The sequence below is a fragment of the Spinacia oleracea genome, chromosome 6 (genome assembly GCF_020520425.1).
Source record: "Spinacia oleracea cultivar Varoflay chromosome 6, BTI_SOV_V1, whole genome shotgun sequence".
In the NCBI taxonomy this organism is placed as follows: domain Eukaryota; kingdom Viridiplantae; phylum Streptophyta; class Magnoliopsida; order Caryophyllales; family Amaranthaceae; genus Spinacia; species Spinacia oleracea.
Window position 1 is genome coordinate 125,194,873 of NC_079492.1, and position 19,716 is coordinate 125,214,588.

General features: G+C 37.6%; 2 protein-coding genes across 2 annotated transcripts; both read left to right on the forward strand.

The window, feature by feature from the left end:
- The first annotated feature begins 899 nt into the window (after positions 1–899).
- LOC110795999 (UDP-glucuronic acid decarboxylase 2) lies at positions 900–5,497 on the forward strand. The gene is made up of 7 exons (XM_022001028.2): positions 900–1,514; positions 1,862–2,009; positions 3,149–3,228; positions 3,342–3,425; positions 3,506–3,580; positions 4,601–4,693; positions 5,031–5,497. Exons 1-7 carry the CDS (start codon positions 900–902, stop codon positions 5,244–5,246), a joined length of 1,311 nt encoding a protein of 436 aa, XP_021856720.2. The 3' UTR covers positions 5,247–5,497.
- Positions 5,498–10,681: 5,184 nt separating this feature from the next.
- On the forward strand, positions 10,682–15,067 carry LOC130463576 (uncharacterized). Its single transcript, XM_056832745.1, has one exon. It carries the CDS (start codon positions 10,682–10,684, stop codon positions 15,065–15,067), a length of 4,386 nt encoding a protein of 1,461 aa, XP_056688723.1.
- Positions 15,068–19,716: the final 4,649 nt, after the last annotated feature.

The following is a 19,716-nucleotide window of genomic DNA, read 5'->3' on the forward strand; positions in this document are numbered from 1 at the left end:
GAGATAAGTTCGAAGTCAAAAACACTGTTTTTGAAAAACTAATAATGAGTACTTAGCTATTGACAAAATCGCACAATATCACTTAATATGGCAAAGGTACACTCAACAGCACGACCTAACGCGAGAGCATTCAACGTCACCAACTATGATAAAGGGCACACGAGGGTGCACATAGTAACATAAATGACGTCGGAGATCGTAAATTACTTCAAAGGCACATTGGGCACATCTGGTGCTATTGTGGCCAATTTTGTCTAAACTTTTTTGTGCGAGGGGTTTGAATTGTGGAGAGAAAATGACTCATTTATGTTAAAGTTGATCAAGTTACTATCCTTTACTAATATTGTTCAATTATATTGATGGGACATTTAAAAAATACCTTTTAATTTTTACACAAACAACTAATACAATAATCGAATAATCAGAACATTAGACAACCAAATACGAAGTACTAAAACTAACTAATAAAAACCGCTATCAACGAATCGCTAATAAAAACCATCTTGTGACAATCAAGCACTCCTATCAATTTTTAGTTTTTTTACCCTATACTCCAACCAAACACGGAGTACTAGTTGTGTGAGTCTTACACTTTGTTGCAATTAGACTTCTTAAAAATGTGACTCGTGTAACAACAACAAAAAAATCTCAGAATAAACCAAACAAAGGAAGAAAGAGGGGTATCGTCGTAATTACACGCTAATCCCAAACTCATATTTAAACATTAACCATAGCATTCTTAGTTTTCGGACACCTACAAATTCCTCATTTCCTCCTCCCTCTCTCTTTCTCACCTCACTTTCTCTCTCCCCCCCATTCTCTCAACTCGGTCTCGATTCCATCTCAACTCTTCACCGAGTCGACTCATTCCCACCGCTGCCCTTCCCGAGCCGGCTCACATGGCTTCGGAGCTGATCTTCCGAGGCGGGCACGAATCCCCTCTCAAATCCGATGAGTACGATTCACCCAAGCCACAAAAGCCATGGCTCACCGTGACCCGTCCGATTCACTACCTCCTCCGCGAGCAACGCCTTGTATTCCTCATTGTCGGCATTGTCATCGCCACCCTCATTTTCTCTCTCCTCCCCTCCTCCACCGTTACCACCACCCCCTCATTGAACTACAACATGCACGATTCAATCGGCGGGGAATCGTTCCTCACCGCTGAGTCAACTCGGTTAATGCCGACACACCGAGTCACCGACGGGTTTAGATCTGGGAAGGTCCCATTGGGGCTGAAACGTAAAGGGCTGCGGATTGTCGTCACCGGTGGGGCCGGGTTCGTAGGATCGCATCTCGTGGACCGTCTGATTGCCAGAGGCGATAGCGTGATCGTAGTGGATAATTTCTTCACTGGAAGGAAAGAAAATGTGATGCACCATTTCGGAAACCCTAGGTTTGAATTGATCCGACACGACGTCGTTGAACCGCTGTTGTTGGAGGTTGATCAGATCTATCATTTGGCTTGCCCTGCTTCCCCTGTTCATTACAAGCACAACCCCGTCAAAACTATCATATCCTTTTCTATATAGTCATGCTTTTTTTATTTTATTGTTTTGTTTCATTTCATATTTTGAAGGTCCAAAATGATATTTTTCGCCAATTTTTCTAAAGAAAAGTGCAATTTTTTGGGGAAATTTTGATTGGAATTTTCAATGGGTTCACTTTTTGGAGATGGTTGCATGTGGGTCATGTGTTCCGCCAAAATGTCCATTATACATACCCCGATACATCTTGTATGACTTATCCCTTGTTAGATCATCTGATACAAGAATTTACGGAAAAAAATTAGAGTTTTACATCGGATTGATATTTGATTATGTGATACACAATTGTTTGGCCTTGACCGAGTGGAATTAACAAGACAAATGTGGTAGGAACGTTGAACATGCTAGGATTGGCAAAGAGAATAGGTGCAAGATTCCTGTTAACAAGCACAAGTGAAGTTTATGGTGATCCATTAGAACATCCTCAAAAGGAGACCTACTGGGGCAACGTTAATCCCATTGGTAATCTCCTTACTCTTTCCTTCATTTATTCCCTTTGAAATTTCAATTTTTTGCACCATAATTTGTTTTAAAAAAAAATATATGTAACGTAATACTTTTGGACCGGCTTTTGGTCATAAAAACACGAGGTTTGAGCGTTATGATATTATTCTATGGTCAATTTTGTCATTTCATATGTATTGCATGGTCCCAAAAATATGTACCCCGTAGAATTTTGTATACATTTGTGAATTATGACGTCATATTTTGTGCAAGAGTTTATGTTAGTAACGTTGCGCGGGAAAAGTAACGGAACATAAGACACGTGGACCTATTGTTAGTAACGTTTGAAAAAATTATGAACATTTTCCCTTTTTTTCATTTTCGCCCTTCACTTTTGGGGTTGTGCTGAAAAGATTAAGGGCAGTGAGCCACGTGGGGGTAGTTGGGGATTAACACGTGTTTAGATCTGGTGAGATCTATCATGGAAAATAACCCGTGATTTTCGGGACCACTAATCATGCTTTCTTAGTCTTAAGCAGGTTACCTAAATGGGGGGCTGATTTGAGAGTGGAGGTCCAATCTATGTAGTCATTTTCTTATTATTTGCTGAATTCATTAAGGCTTGGGATATTTTTTTGGACTTTGCTTAAATTAGCATTACTAATATTTCATATGTTGCTTTTTAGTTGTTACGTTTTCTTAGTCACGTTTGCAAATTTATAACTCTGACCATTAATGTCTTTAAATTGTCCATAAGCAAATTATGAAATATTGATATTAATAAAATGTATAATGAGATGAATGTACCTTATTATTATTATGGAGTATGTTTTTTCTTGAGTTAAAATCACGGTAGTCAGAGTAGAGTAGTCAAAATGTAAGACTTTGTTCCCTTCCCCTTATTCTTATTGCTTATTAAATTAGACTATAAAAAACAAAAATCACTCACATAAAACAGTCAGACCAGAACATAAACTAGAAAAATCAGAACAAATCAGGTGAAGAGAACAAGGCCTAACTCAGAGGAAGAATTTGTTTAATAGAAGTAAGAGTTGTAAAAGGTACTTCCAATGTGAATAATGACAACTTGACAAGGGTTGGTACTTGGTACCCAATGAATTATAATTAATGACAAGTGTTGGTGTTGGACGTTGTAGGTGTTCGTAGTTGTTATGATGAGGGAAAGCGTACGGCGGAAACATTGGCCATGGACTACCATCGAGGAGCTGGTGTTGAGGTCGGTCCAAATTCAACTAATTAAAAATGATTAAGATTTGGTGACTGATTAGTGGTGTATTTTAAAAATGTATTTTAGGTAACTTATTTTTAAATGCACGTCATTCACTGCAGGTGAGAATTGCTAGGATTTTCAACACCTATGGGCCTCGGATGTGCATTGATGATGGCCGTGTCGTTAGTAACTTTGTTGCACAGGTAATCTAGAAAACAATGCTTGATCAGTAGTCCTTAGTCTGAACTTGATGGAACTGGCCTTTAACCGAGACATGTTTCAGGCCTTGAGGAAGGAACCCATGACTGTTTATGGTGACGGAAAGCAAACAAGGAGTTTCCAGTTTGTTTCTGACTTGGTAAGTTTGCCTCTTTAGTTGCTGGCTGCTGTTCTGTTCTGTTCTGTTCTGTTCTGTTCTGTTCTGTTCTTTATCTTACATTTGCACTTTGTGGTGGACTGGTGGTCACTAAGGATCTAATCTAGTTTAATTCTTTATGTATACATTAGTCTTTAATAATGCGTATTAATCAGCTGAGCATGTTCTCTGACTAGGAATTGTTGCAACCATTTAGCCATTTGTTTATTAGATTAGGGTGGGTTAATCCCATGTGAAATAGCATTTACATTTCAGAGAATAATTCTACTATACAACTTTTATGCCTGAGGTCGTTGTAGTGAACTGGTACTGCCTGGCTGTCCTCTGTTAAAACTCAGTTTGGGGATCTTCACTAGGTTGCAGGATGATATCTTCCCTTTACCTGTTAAGAAATTTGGAATTTTCATGTTGTCAAAGAATACATGATCGCAGAAATTTACAGTTGTGCTTAACTATTTATATACAAATCAAGAATCATTCCATAAATTCTTTGTTTGGTACCAGATCTAAAAGATTTGGTCAGTACATGGTTGAACTTTGAAGTAAGCCAGCTTAATAATAACAAAGTTGCGCACTTTATGGAGATCGATTAGTTAAATATATAAAAAAACAAAGGTCCTTGACAGTGTCAATCCATTTGTTTTGCTTATTTATTGATGACGCTTATTCCAATTCATTTGTAGATTTCCTTTGCTTAATTATTTCTTCGTACTTGCAAACACGATCTATGGCTGTGGCACTAATATTTTATAAGTTGCACATGGTCCCCAATCAACACAACATTTGGCTGTACGTTAATTTTGAATGAATTTGTCCCCCCTTGTCTATGAAAGTAGTTGAAACTTATATCAATGGTGTAAGTTTCTTAAAATATCCCAACTGCATACCTTAGGTTATATAACACATATTTTTCACCTTTGATTTGATCGAAGGGGTTATGTAATTTGCGAAATTAGACTGAATTACTAATCGGATTTACATGATCGGTCATTTGTGTAACAGGTTGAGGGTCTAATGCGCCTAATGGAGGGTGAACATGTTGGTCCTTTCAATCTAGGAAATCCCGGTGAATTCACAATGCTTGAACTTGCCAAGGTATTTACACTGTCAAATTCTTTTTTTTTACCGTTACAGTATTCATGTTGTCGGTGTAAGTTTCTACCTAAGTTTCCAAACTTGGAGATGTTTAATCTATTTATAGACAAGGACCACTCTTCATCAACCATTTGGTCCACCATGAACTATTATTTTGAGTCTTGTCTCCCAGAAGTGTCCTACCATGTCCTGCAACTAAATACAAAGTAGTATGTAGTACAATGTAGTTATGTTTGATTCTGCCATCGGAACCCAATAGAAATATTATGCAGAATAGTTGAAGCTTGGAATAGAAATATTGAAGAAAATATCCATTTCTTGTGGTTGTTATTTTCAGGTGGTTCAAGAAACAATAGATCCAAATGCAAAGATAGAATTCAGGCCTAACACAGAGGATGATCCTCACAAGAGGAAACCAGATAACTCAAAGGCTAAAGAGTTGCTAGGATGGGAGCCTAAGATAGCACTTCGTAAAGGTCTGCCAATGATGGTTTCAGACTTCAGGCAGCGTATCTTCGGTGACCAGAAGGGAGGAGACACCACCGCATTTTAAGATAAAAGTAGCAATTTCCGGCACATAAAACGATTTCTGCTCCGAACTCCATAGCCGTTACTCTAATGTTATATCCCATCACAAAGCCTCAAAGTGGTTGCAGATTTGGCCTCCAATTGGTTCCCTTCTCTAGATTATAGATGATATGTAGAGTTATAGCCTTCAGCATTTATATTTCATAATGTCCTATTTTTGTTCGTTCTTGCTCATATTCATGTAGACGTTGCATTAATACTAAAAATTATTTCTCACCTTTGGAGTTTCTTTTTCTATTTACAACTTTACCTTTTTCGAAAAAATGGTTACACTTTTGGAAAACTAGAGAGAAATGAAAATAGTGGAATATTGTAATCGAACAATAATAAAATAAGATGTTTAGGGTAAAACATCCAAAAATAGAAAAAGGTTACAAAACCATTATGAAACGACAAAAATAGAAAAGTGTATAGCATTTTTTTTAAAAAATTAATAGAAAATTGTAACTATTATTTCAAATATTTTGTTGTTTGACTATTTAAATGATGTTTACTTATTTTCTTTCAGAGGGATTCTAAAATGTAAACCCTTTTGCATCATTTTAACCTTTGTCACCTCTTACTTTAACCCTATTTTCTTTTACTATGGAGTAAAAAATAAATACAAACTAGCTCTTAAGCCCGTTCCAAGAACGGACAATTAGTGGTTGTTAAACTGTCTTTTTAAATTCAATTTTTTTGGAGGGCTAGCTTGTATTTGAGTAGGAATATAATATATATGATTTAAAAGAGGTGATAAATTTGAAGGTTAAAAGAAAATACTTCATAAAATTAAATTAAATGATGAAATTAATATTAAGTGTTAAAGAAAGAGATGAAGTGGAAAAGATGGAATAATGATATATGAATTAAAATGGTAAATCGATGTTGAATGGAGAATATAAAGTGGAAAAGGTGCTAAAGTCGTAAAATATAAGAAACAATTGGAAAAAAAATGATGAATTAAAAAAGAGGATACCACATGTCAAAAAATGATGCATGAAAAAAGGAGATGCCACATGTCATCTATAGATTTATGGTTTTGCTTTTTAAATACTAGGTATAGATGTTATTGAATTTTTTTATTTTTTTTTTAACACAAACTACGGAGATTATATTAACTTATAAAATCAGATTGTTCTTACATAGTGAAAACAAAATACTACTTCTGAAGTAGGACGTGAAGGAAATAATGCCCTTGGTCCAAATATGCATTCTATGTTAAGTCTAATAAATGCGGTTCAGTATTAATTAACAAGTTAATAATTCAGTGAGATCAAGTGAGCTGAATGCCTAGCTAGAGACCGCTTCAGTTCAAGTGGAATTAATGATATTAATCCACAGCTTACTCTTGACTGAACCCGTAGGGTCACACAAATAGTACGTAAACGGATCAAGTATTTAATGGCATTAAATACTCCAACTATGGATATTCGGAATCGACGGATCTTGGTTTCAGTGGGAGCTGAGATCGTCACAGGCAAGAAATGAATATTCCGGAAACGATGATATTGCCGGAAACGGAAATATGGATCGTATCGGAAATATAAATATTATCCAAGTCGTAGATGTTGCCGGAAACGGAAACATGGTACGTATCGGGAAATATTATCGGAAATGGAAATATTGCCGGAATCGGAAATATTGCCGGAAACGGAAATATTGTCAGAATCGGAAATATTATCGGAATCGGAAAATAATTCCGGAAACGGAAATATTAAATATTTGTTCGAAACGGAAATTAATTCCGGAATCGAAAATATTAAATATTGTTCGTATCGGAAATATATTCCGGAATCGGAAATTTAATCGGAAGCGTATCGTACGAATAAGCATCGGACGAGGCCTGCCGGACGAGGTCCCAGCACGAAGCCAGGCCATCGCCCAGCAAGCCAAGCGCGCCACACGAACAGCCAAGGCCACGCCAGGCCCAGCGCAAGGCCAGGCCCAGCAGGCCGTGGCAGCGCGCACAGCGCGCGCAGCTGCGAGCAGTGGGCTGCGAGCATTGCTGCAGCTCGCGTGGGCTTGTAGCTCGCGTGGGCCGTGCGGCCGTGTGGGCTGTGCGCGGGCATGGCCTGCACGCTTGCGGGTCATGCTCGCGTAAGTGTTTGTGTTCGCATACGAAACCTAAAACGTGCAGAATTCGTTTAATGATTAAATTCCTAATTCTATTTGATAAATTAATTAAATAAGAGTTTTATTATAATTCTAATTTAATTAGTTCGTATCCTAATAGGATTCCAATTCTCTTTCCATACCCCTATAAATATGTGGCCTGGGTTCACAATTTATAACGAGTTATTCAAGTATTCAAAGTGAGTTTTTGAGAGAAAAATTCAGTCACACATCTTGCTCAAAAGTGCCGAAAATTTATAGTACCTTAGGGGCGATTCTAGTTGGTCAATCTTAAGGCGGATCCGAACGTGCTGTGGACTATCTACGGAGGGACGACACTTGGAGTCCTAAAGACTTGTTCTTGTTCGGTTCGGGCGCAGCTAGGGAAGGCACGCAACAAAGAGTATGCATCTAAACTATGCTAAATGATTATGTGTAAATAATATGTATTCCTGGCTAAATGGTTTTTCCGCATGATTTATGAATTGTCATATGTATCATAACCTAACAGTGGTATCAAGAGCCTCTTATTATTTTCATAATCTAAATTGAATGAACATGGTTAAATATTACAAATTTGCAAGAATTAAAAGGGGTGATTAATTTTCGTAATTGTTAATTAATTGCAAATTGCGTTTATTTAATTATACGTACGCAGTTTTTCGGCAGTTTCTTCGTTACTCATCCAAATCAAGTGATTTTTGTGTCAATTCCGCATGTAAAAGGCATTCTAAAATTTTGACAAAAATAATGTTTTTCTGCCGAACCCAGAATTCTCAAATTCGAAGCCTAACTATGACTTTTCGAAGGTTTTAGTTTTTCGAATGCAAAATTTCGTAAATTTAAGATGTTAAATTAAAAGGTCAATGCTATGTTCATACTCAATGCTAATAAAAAAGTTTAGAGAGAGAAAAGTTTAGAGAGAAAAGTTGCAAAGTCCACTTTGAATTCTTTCAACCCTAGTGATAATGGAGGAGGAACCGCCTCCTCCTCCTTCGCCAATTCCTAAAGATGTAGAGATGCAAGATGACAATCATGAAGGGATTAATACTCAGCAAGCTAAATCTACAACACAATCTACCATGCACAATAGTGGATTGTCAGACGAGGGTCCTATTGTTCAACTATCAAACAAGGTAAGTTCAATTTCTTTTAGAGAAGTTGTTTCTAAATCTACACAATGGTTTGAAGAAGCCAAAAAGATTGTCGTTGCCTCAAAAGATTGGAATGATGACGAGGAAACTATGGCTCCTCCAGGTGAATTTGTAGTTCAATTCGATAAGAACACTTTGAGCAGGTTAAGATCATCATGGAAGCTCACTTTAATGGGCAAGTGTTTAGGAATTAATCCAAAACAATCTTTTATGGATGCTAGAGTTCGATCTATGTGGAGAATCAAAGGATCTCTAGAAACTATCGATGTAGGAAAAGGGATTTTTTTCTATAGATTTTCCATGGAGGAGGATTACGAGCGAGCCCTCTTTGGAGGGCCATGGTTTATCCTAGATCATTATATTATGATTACCACTTGGAGGCCAAATTTTAGACCATCTATTAATGAATTTGATAAAATGACTGTTTGGGTTAGATTTACGGAATTACCAGTTGAATATTATGATAAAGAGGCTCTTTTTAACATAGCAAAGATTGCAGGAAAACCGATAAGGGTGGATTATTCTACAGATAAATTAACAAGGGCTAGATATGCTCGAGTTTGTATTGAGATTGATCTTCAAAAACCTCTAGTAACTAAAGTTTGGGTAGGAGGAGATTGGCAGAATATTCTTTACGATAATATAGATACGCTTTGTTTTCATTGCGGTATAATAGGCCATACGCATTTTAATTGTCCAACTAAGCACAATACGGGTGAACGGGATACCAACATGCAAATTACGAATAATAACATTAATAATACCACTCATACCCTAGGAAAACAATCTGATCCAGGTTTATCTAATAATATAAACCAAAACAATGATAAGGTTTTGGAAAGTGGAGAGAAGGGTTTAGGTTTAGAGCATCAGAATTATGGGCCTTGGACCCTTGTCACAAATAGGAAAAGCAACAATAAAAACAGATTGGAGAATTCTAGAAATAGGGTCCCTAATTCGAGAATTAATGAGTATGGAAAACATAAGCCTGCTGCTTTAAATACCGGAGCAAGTAACCCTTCTTCTTCTTTGTCTGGGAAAGGCAATTCAATAAACAGTTTTGGCCAATCAATGGAGAGCAGGAAAACAAATCTTTTAAATTTACAGAGCAATAATGATAAATATTTACAAGATAACTTAACTAAGAACTGCGGAAAGGAAGCTGAAGAACTTCACCAACACGTGGCGAAGAGTTCTTCTCAATTGGTAGTTTCTCCATTGGTGGAATCCTCTTTAAACTCTTCGACTTCCTATTTTGCCTCGGTTTTAAATACCGCTGCAAACCACCAACTTCCTCAGTCTCTCTCCTCTACTTCTCTTTCTACTATTCCCAACTCTTCTAAACACTCGCCTTCTTCAATTCTTCAACCTCTTTCTCTCTCTATCCCCCATGGAACCGGAATATCAAAAACAGACGCCGGAGATTCTCAATTCACCACCACCCATAACTTACCAACGAAGACCAGTAGAACTAAGGAAGAGGAAAGATCACTCACAAATCCCAGTCAATGCCACACCAACGCTGCCGGAGGATCCATGGGGAATGAAACCTCCAAAAACTATGAACCTGTTTCCAACATCTCCGATCATGACATGCAAGACTACGGAATCGAAGACGGATTCACTGGAGGAGCTAAAGGGCAGTCTGACCAAGTTGAATACTCTCAATTACCAAGCCCGACCATTTCATGCACACCGCCACTTTCAGCCTTCCAACAGGAACTTCGGACCCAAATCAACGATAGCAGTGGGTCCTCGACATTTATACAGCCCGAAAAATTGGGAATTCTCACCACCAGTCCACGGCCCGGTGTTACAAAGACAACCTCTTCCACCACTGCCAAGAGGGGTACCAATAATGCCCTTAAGGTTCGAAACACTAGGTCAAGACATGGGGCACCACGAACGCCTTACAGCAATGTACATGTCAGGGGAGGAGGTGGTGGGTCTTCAGATTCAGGGCCGTTATTGGAACCCACCTCTTGCCCAGCGCCAGATATTCACATATCTAACACCGATTCGATTGGAGGACATCCCCAAGCTAGGAGCTCCACAATTCTGGAAGGATTGGGAGAGTTATCTGATCAAACAGCCATCTAGTTTGCAAGGTTTGTTTAAGGTTAACTCATCTTTATCTAAACCCGATTTACAAATGAAAATTTGCATGTGGAATGTGAGGGGGGCGAATAGAAACTTGTTTTTACCTCATGCAAAGGAAGTTGTTTTTAATCAAAATCCAGATATTTTCATTTTTTTAGAAACTAAGGCTGATGGTTCCAGGGCAAGAGAAACAATGATAAGTTTAAAATTTTCGGATTTTAGGGTGGTTAGACCAGTTGGAACAAGAGGGGGAATTTGGTTGTTTTGGAAAAAAACTGTTGATTTGGTTCTTTTTGATGCTGAAAACACATATTTTCACTCTCTTTTTCATTTTAAAAATCTGGGAAAAGAGGGCCTTGTCACCGCCATGCATGCACCAAGTTCTTGTCGTGAAAAATCCAATCACTGGAATTCTCTCCAATCCAACTTACCTCCTAAGAATACTCCTTGGCTTGTGGTGGGAGATATGAACGAAATTACCAGCCAATCTGAAAAACAGGGTGGAAGACCCTTTCGTGTCAATCAAGGAAAGGAAATGGTCAATTTTATGGACGAAGCTGGTTTAGTAGATTTGGGGTTCAGTGGTTGTCCTTTTACTTGGACTAACGCCAGAGATGCGCATCATCTCATTCAGGAAAGACTAGATCGTGCGTTAGCTAACTCTCCATGGATGGAAGCTTATCCTCATACTAAGGTTAATCACTTACCTCGTACCTTCTCTGATCATTCGCCTATTTTAATTACTTTATCTAATATTACTGCTAATGGGCCATTTCCTTTCAGATGTAAGGAAGTCTGGTTAACTCACCCAGATTTCACTAATTACTTTATTAGTAATTGGAACTTTCCTCACAATTCTTTTTTACAAGGAAGAAACGAATTTCTTAATTCTATCCCTATGTGGAATCATAATATATTCGGGAATTTAAAAAACCAAAAGAAAAACCTTCTAGCGAGAATTGATGGAATTCAGATTGCTTTAAGTAGGTATTACTCACAGTATTTAATCAATTTGGAAAAAAAACTCATACAACAATTAAACGACATTTTAAATAAGGAGCGGTTGATTTGGGCTCAAAAATCTGGAATGAATTGGAGACAATATGGGGATTTTAATACTAAGTATTTTCATATGATAGCTAATATTAAAAAATCAAGAGGAAAAATTCAAACTTTAAAAAACAGTAATGATGTTTGGATTACTGATCAAAATCAATTGAAAAATATAGCTACTATTTATTTTCAGAATCTTTTTACCACGACTCGTTTGTATGGCAATCTAAATTGTGATACTCATAGTAATTTGGCCGTTAATGTGGAGGAATTTGACATGTTGAATTCTCCTGTTTCTATAGATGAAGTTCGTAACAATCTTTTTGCAATGGATCCTATAAAGGCTCCTGGCCCTGATGGGATCCAACCAATTTTTTTTCAAAAGCATTGGGTTCAACTAGGATCTATTATTTTTGATTTTTGCAATGATTGTGTTCTTAATGGTACAATTCCGGAAGATATTAATCAGTCTTATATTACCCTTATTCCTAAAAATCCTTGCCCCGCTACCATTGCGGAGTTTAGACCGATAGGATTATGTAATACTATTTACAAGCTTGTCACTAAAATTATTTCTTCTAGATTAAAAAATATTTTAGGTCGTATTATAAGTCCGTTCCAATCTAGTTTCATTCATGGTCGGGGTATAGAGGATAATGTTATCCTTGTTAAAGAAATGGCTCATCATTTCCATAAGGTTAAAAAAAGAAATAAGATTATGGCTTTGAAATTAGACATTACCAAGGCTTATGATAGTATTGAATGGGATTTTGTTAGAGAAACTCTTCTATTCTTTAACTTCCCTCCAAATCTGATTAGCCTCATTATGTCTTGCATTTCAACTCCTTCCATCTCTATTCTGTGGAATGGAGAAATCTGTAATGCTTTCAAACCATCTAGGGGAATTCGTCAGGGTGATCCTCTTTCCCCTTACATTTTTGTGTTATGCCTTGATAGATTATCTACTATCATTGAGCAAAGGGTTAACTCTCATAGTTGGAGCCCCATTGCTATTACTAGAAATATAAAAATTTCACATGTGTTTTACGCCGATGATGTGTTCCTGTTTAGTACAGCTAACAAAGAATCTTTAAGTAATATTATGGATGCTTTAACTTACTTTGGAGAAAAGTCTGGATTAAAAATTAGCATGGCTAAGTCAACTCTTATTTTCCCTTCCAATCTTCATCATTCTATCAGAAAGGATATTGCTGGAGATTTTGGTTTCAAAATTTCATCTTCTTTTGGGAAATATCTAGGTGTTGACATTCGACCTAATAAGTTGAAAATTTCTAATTATTTAGGTCTCTTAGATAAATCAATGGATAGGGTGAGGGGTTGGCAAGCTAAGCTTCTAAATATGGCAGGGAGATGTACCCTAATTAAATCTGTGCTAAATTCCTATCCTCTTTATGCTATGCAAACTAATATTCTCCCTGCTTCCATCACCCATGCCTTGGAAAAATGTTTTAGGAAATTTTTATGGAATAAGGTAGAAAGAAGTAGGTATATGTCTAGGCTTTCTTGGGACAAGATTACAAGACCAATCAATGAGGGTGGGCTGGGAATTAGGAGATTGAAGGAATGGAACCTTGCTTTTATGGCCAAATTGGGTTGGGCGGTTTTAACTAATCCAGATAAGTTGTGGGTGAAAGTTTTAAAAGAAAAATATCTCAAACATGAAAATCTGTTCAATTGTATTCCTAATAACAATCAATCTCCGTTATGGAGAGACATTCTCAAAGGTCGTCCTATTCTTGAAAAAGGTATCATTATTGGTATTGGGAATGGTGACACTACCTCTCTTTGGTATCATCATTGGATTGGGGCTCAACCATTGTATAAAACCGAAGGAGTTACAATTCCTGATTCTAAGGCTCACTGGTTGGTTAGCCATATTATTCGAAATAAAACTTGGCATCTTAATGATATTGAGCATCTCATCCCATCCCACATCAAATCCTTAATCCTTTCCTATCCTCTTTCTAATAACTGTAAGGAGTTAGATTTTATAAGATGGATTTATTCTAAAAATGGTTGCTTTAACATCAAGTCAGCTTATCATTGCCAATTCAGTGCCATTCATTGCCCTACTTTAAATAATGTTTCTTGGCGCAAAATTTGGAAAATTCCAGGTCCTTATAAATACAAAATGCTTCTTTGGAACTGTGCCCATCAGATTTTACCTGTAGCAGAGAGCTTACATCAGTTTTTACCTCAAATCTCTCCTACTTGCTCCAGATGCCGTTTAAATTCTGAAAATCATTTGCATCTGTTTAGGGATTGCCCCCAATCCAGTATTTTATGGACTTATATTTTTCAACGTGTTTGGTCTAACTCTAAGTTTGATTTTTATACTTTTTACAATTCTAATTGGAGTGCATGGATCACTTTTAACCTAAACAATTCTATTAAATGGAAAAGTTTGTTTATTACAGCTATATGGAAGATTTGGTTATCCAGGAATAGGGTGGTTTTTGATCTCAAAATGAAATCTGCATTTTCGCTTTATAATGATTTCTATGTAGATTGGACTTCTGCTAACAATTGTTCACAGGGTAAGGAGTTAGGTGCAAATCAGGTTCCAGGATTGACTAAGAAAACTTGGTTTCCTCCAAAAGATGGAGTGATGAAGTTAAATGTGGATGGTGCTTGGAAGTCAAATGCAGTGGCAGGAGGTGGAGGAGTCTTCAGAAGGTCAACAGGCTCCTGGTTTGTTGGATTCTCCAGTAAATTCACAGTTAGCTCCCCTCTTGCTGCAGAGCTTTATGCCTTAAGGGAGGGACTAATTATTGCTAGAGATTTCAAGTTTGAGAAGTTGGAGATAGAAACTGATGCTTTAAACCTCAAAGTGCTTTTGGGAAAGATTAAGGAACAAGATCATCATGAGCTGGGTCCTGTTTTGAGGGAGGTTGCCAACCTTCTCAATCAGTCTTGGGTAGGAAACCTCACTCACATTCCGAAATTTTGCAACAAAGTGGCTCATTCTCTCATCATGGCAGTAGGAAGCAAGCTGCATTACATTATCCCTTCCTGTGCAAAAAGTGATTATGAAGCTGATTTTGAAAACGCAAATCCAGAATATGTTGAAACAATTAGAAGAAAGGCAAGGGATGAAGCAAACGCAATTGTGGGTGCTAATCCTTCAATTGATAATGCAGTCACTTTGAATCAGGGGGGAACATCAGGGGGAGCTGCGCAGCTGGTGTTTGGTTCTATTGTTACTGACATCAAGGAAGCCAGAGACAAGTTGAAAAATGTTGATAACAGGAATCAAGATAAGGGTAAAGAGACAGCTTTCATTCCTTTTGTTGTTGGTGGTTCAACAATGGATACTACTATTGAAATTGTTGAAGTAGAGGAAGGGGAGATTACCAACAACTGAAGTGTGTGTTGTTCAGCAGAATGATCAAGCTTTTTGGTGGAAGATTTTGCAGATCATATGGAGATTCATGCTTCCTTTGCTTGATGCTTCTTTACTACAACCTTGTTTTATTAATTTTCGTAAGACTACCAAGGCTATGGTTTGTTAAGTTTTTATGCCCCTTTTTGGCAAGTTTTTGGCTCTTTGGGGGTTGCTCCAATCATGGAGGTGAAGCCTTTTTATTTGCAACTTTGATAGTTTTACCCTTGCTATGCAGGGGTTTTCCCTATGTACATTTTAGTATGTGATTAATATAATGACGTCGGCTTGAGTTAAAAAAAAGATGTTAAATTAAATATTTGCGATTCTTATTGATAAATCTTGAATTTTTGATTGACCTACTGTATATGTTTAACAAGTTTGAATGCCTAGCCTTGTTAATTATGCAATCTAATTTGTAATTATGATTAATTAGTTGAAAATTAGAATAATTTAGAATTAATTTGATTTTCATAATTAATTATAATTTAATTAGAAACCTATGATTAAAAACCACCATAAAAATTGTAAATTTATGATAAATTTTAAATTTTTATGACCTAGGCTTGAATCCATGATAATCGGAAATCAATTGAATAATAAATTTTCGATTTTTCGCCCTAAAATTATGAAATTAATATTAATTTATTAATTTGTCATTAATTTTAAATATAAATTTTAAATTTTTATGCGATTCGTTCATATAACTTGCACGCACAAAGCAATGGACGCTTCGTGTTACCCTTAAGGGGTGTTGTATAGTGCGGGCATGCGACGACGAGCAAGGGAGCTCGTCGCCCGTGCGGCACGAATGCAATGAGCAAGGGCATGGTGCACGAGCACAAGGCAGCAGCCCTGCCTTGTGTCGTGGGCCACGAGCTATGGACGAATGGGCATGGGCGAAGGCAAGGCACGGCAGTCGCGTGTGGGCAGCAAGCGAGCTGCGGCACAACGCGCGCAGCCTCGCGCGCAGCGAGCGCAAGCTCGCGTGCCACGAGCGCTGCGCCCAGCGTCGATCGCGCGCAGCGAGCAATTGCTCGCGCACAGCGAGCGATGGCTCGCGCACAGCGAGCGATGGCTCGCGTGCATCGAGCGCTGGAGCGCGCGCAGCAAGCGCCGGCGAGCGCGCACAGCGAGCGATGGCTCGCGTGCATCGAGCGCTGGCGCGCGCGCAACGAGCACCAACTTGTGCGATGGCTTGCGATGGGAAGATGCAGCAGCTATGCGACGAGCGCATGGGCTGCGCGCACATGGCCAGCGATGGCTGTGTGCGTGTGGCCCATGGGCGTGCGATGCGTAGGGTGTTTGCATTACGATTAGATCGTTTTGAATGTTTAATTTGAAATTTTCAGTTTACGTAATTTTAATTAATTTTAAAATTAATAATTTAAATTATTTTCTTGGATTTTAATTTTGAATATTGTAATTATAATAAATTTTATTTATTCTAATTATTTTATTAAAATTAAAATCATGAATTAATTTAAATACGACTGAAATCAAATTAAAATTTTTGGATTCAATTATAAATTTATATGGGCTTTAAATTTTAATTAAATTTGTATGTTTCCGGTTAGACTTGAAATACATTTTTATGTTTAAAATTAGTAAAGCATATGAATTTATTGGTTTAAGTGGGAGCGCTTTTTAGTCATAAACTCTTGATTAGGTCTACGAATCCTTAAGGTTAAAACAACTTGATTAGAATTAATAAGGACTGAATAATTGGTAGATTATTGGTGCCCTTGATTAATTGCTGCAAATGTTTACGTGATGCATAATGTGTTTTACTAACCAGCTATGTGGGCCATTCATGATAATGAATGGGTGAATGGTATATATTGTATATGTACTGTTTTGCAGGTTATGAAGTGACTAGTATGACCCAAATAGGATAGAAAATATGGTCTGCGTACCATTAATTTGAATGTAATTGGTCTAAAGTACCAAAGTTATTTTTCAATTCAAATATGGTCTGCGTACCATCAAATAGTTGTAATTAGTTTTAATTATAGCTTATCCTATTTGAAGAAAATGGTGCCTCCCACGGAGATTTTCAGACGGACTTTGAAGTCAAAGCTTCAAGATGAAGTCGGGCCATACTAGATCACATTTATCTTATGCATGCTTTAAGTTATTTATTGCTTTAAATATGTCTTAATTATGCATGAGATTGTGGCTTGATTATGTTGCATGATTAAGGATTTTAGTTCACTTAAAATCTAACCAACATAGTAAGAGCCTTAAGTTCCAAACTTAAAAATTGAGTTAAAAGGTGCCATGCCAAAATATACACTTGCTTGGATATCCTTTACATCAATCTAGTAATAGTTTTCGCTCAGCGAGGTGTTACTTATTGGTCCTAAAGGGGCAAGGTACACAAATAATTGTGAGTACATGTTAGTTTTGGTGAAACTCAACGATATAAGTAAGGAGTCCTTTTATGTCGTGGCAAAATCGATAGGTTTACCTAATAAGTTCTTAGACGTACCTATCAACCAATAATAGTTTCTAGACTATTAGCAAAAGGCTTTTGCTTACCTAAGATGTTTTAGGATTAAGTCGACAAACTGTGCTTAGTTCTTCAATGATTTTAGGATCTTGGAATCATTTTATTCACACCTGCCGGAACACATAACTTGAATAAAATGCTTAATAAACATTGAATTATGCATGTATGCTAGAATTTAAGTTTATTAAGAGAAACTGTGAATGGTTATTTATTTGTTTATTCTTTTCAATTGTAGTTTTTAATATGGCAAACAACAATTCATTCAACATTCGATCAATTCTCGAAAAGGAGAAGTTGAACGGGAAAAACTTCCTTGACTGGCAAAGGAACTTGCAAATAGTTCTTATGCAGGAAGAAAAGGAGTATGTCCTAGATGAGGCGATGCCCGAAGCCGCAGGCGACGGGGTCACTCAGGCAGCCCTCAATCGTTGGATTGATGCCAACAAGGATGTGAAATGTCTAATGCTCGCCACCATGAGTGCGGATCTGCAGAAAACGTTAATCAACTCAGATGCTTTCACAATCATCAGTGAGTTGAAGAACATGTTCCAAGATCTGGCTCGAGTCGAAAGATTCGAGACTCATAGGAAAATTCTCGAGACCAAGCTTAAGAAAGGCGAGCCCGTAAGTCCACATGTTCTCAAAATGATTGGACTCATTGAGTATATGAGTCGGCTGGATCAGCAATTTTCTCAGGAAATGGCTATAGACACCATCCTCCATTCTCTTCATAGCGGGTATGATCAGTTCAAACTGAACTACAGTATGAATAGGTTGGACAAAACGCTCACTGAGCTTCACGGTATGCTGAAGACCGCTGAAAAGACGCTCAAAAGTGATAAGCAGGATGTGCTTATGGTGCGTGGGGGCAAGTTCAAGAAATCTGGAAAGAAGAGGAATGCTAAGAAAGGTGGCAACAAGGCCAGCCCAACTAAGCAAACTGGCGCCAAATCTGTAAAGAGGAAGGTCAGTCAACCCACTTCTGAATCCGAATGCTTCTACTGCAAGAAGAAGGGGCATTGGAAGAGAGATTGCTTGAAGCTAAAGGAAGATCAGAAGAACGGAACAGTCGTTCCATCTTCAGGTATTTTCGTTATAGACTGTATACTTGCTAATTCAACTTCTTGGGTATTAGATACAGGTTGTGGCTCACACTTATGTTCCAATCCACAGGGACTAAGATGAAGTAGAAAGTTAAGCAAGGGTGAAGTCGACCTACGAGTGGGAAATGGAGCACGGATTGCTGCATTAGCTGTAGGAACTTACTTTTTGTCGTTGCCCTCCGGGCTAGTTTTGGAACTGGAAGAATGTTTCCATGTTCCAAGTCTTACTAAAAACATCATTTCAGTTTCTTGCTTAGATGCTAAGGGATTTTCCTTTTTAATAAAAGACAATAGTTGTTCGTTTTATTTTAAAGAGATGTTTTATGGATCTGCTAGATTAGTCAATGGACTTTATTTATTAGATCACGACAAACAAGTATATAACATAAATACCAAAAAGGCCAAAAAGGATGATTCAGATCTCACCTATCTGTGGCATTGTCGATTAGGCCATATAAACTTGAAACTCTTAGAAAGACTTCAAAAGGAAGGAATTCTAGAACCATTTGACTCAGAGGATTATGGTAAATGCGAATCATGTTTACTTGGCAAAATGACAAAGCAACCTTTCTCTAAAGTTGGAGAAAGAGAAAATGAACTATTGGGTTTAATCCATACAGATGTATGTGGACCAATGAGTACAAATGCTAGAGGTGGTTTCAGCTACTTTATCACTTTCACTGATGACTTCAGTAGATATGGTTATGTCTACCTAATGAAGCATAAGTCTGAATCCTTTGAAAAATTCAAGGAATTTCAGAGTGAAGTAGAGAATCAATTAGGCAAGAAGATTAAGGCATTGCGGTCTGATAGAGGCGGTGAATATCTGAGCTATGAATTTGATGACCATCTGAAAGAATGTGGAATTCTATCAGAATTGACTCCTCCTGGAACACCACAATGGAACGGTGTGTCGGAACGGAGGAACAGAACCTTGCTAGACATGGTCAGGTCAATGATGGGTCAGGCCGAACTTCCATTAGAATTTTGGGGACATGCACTAAATACAGCTGCAC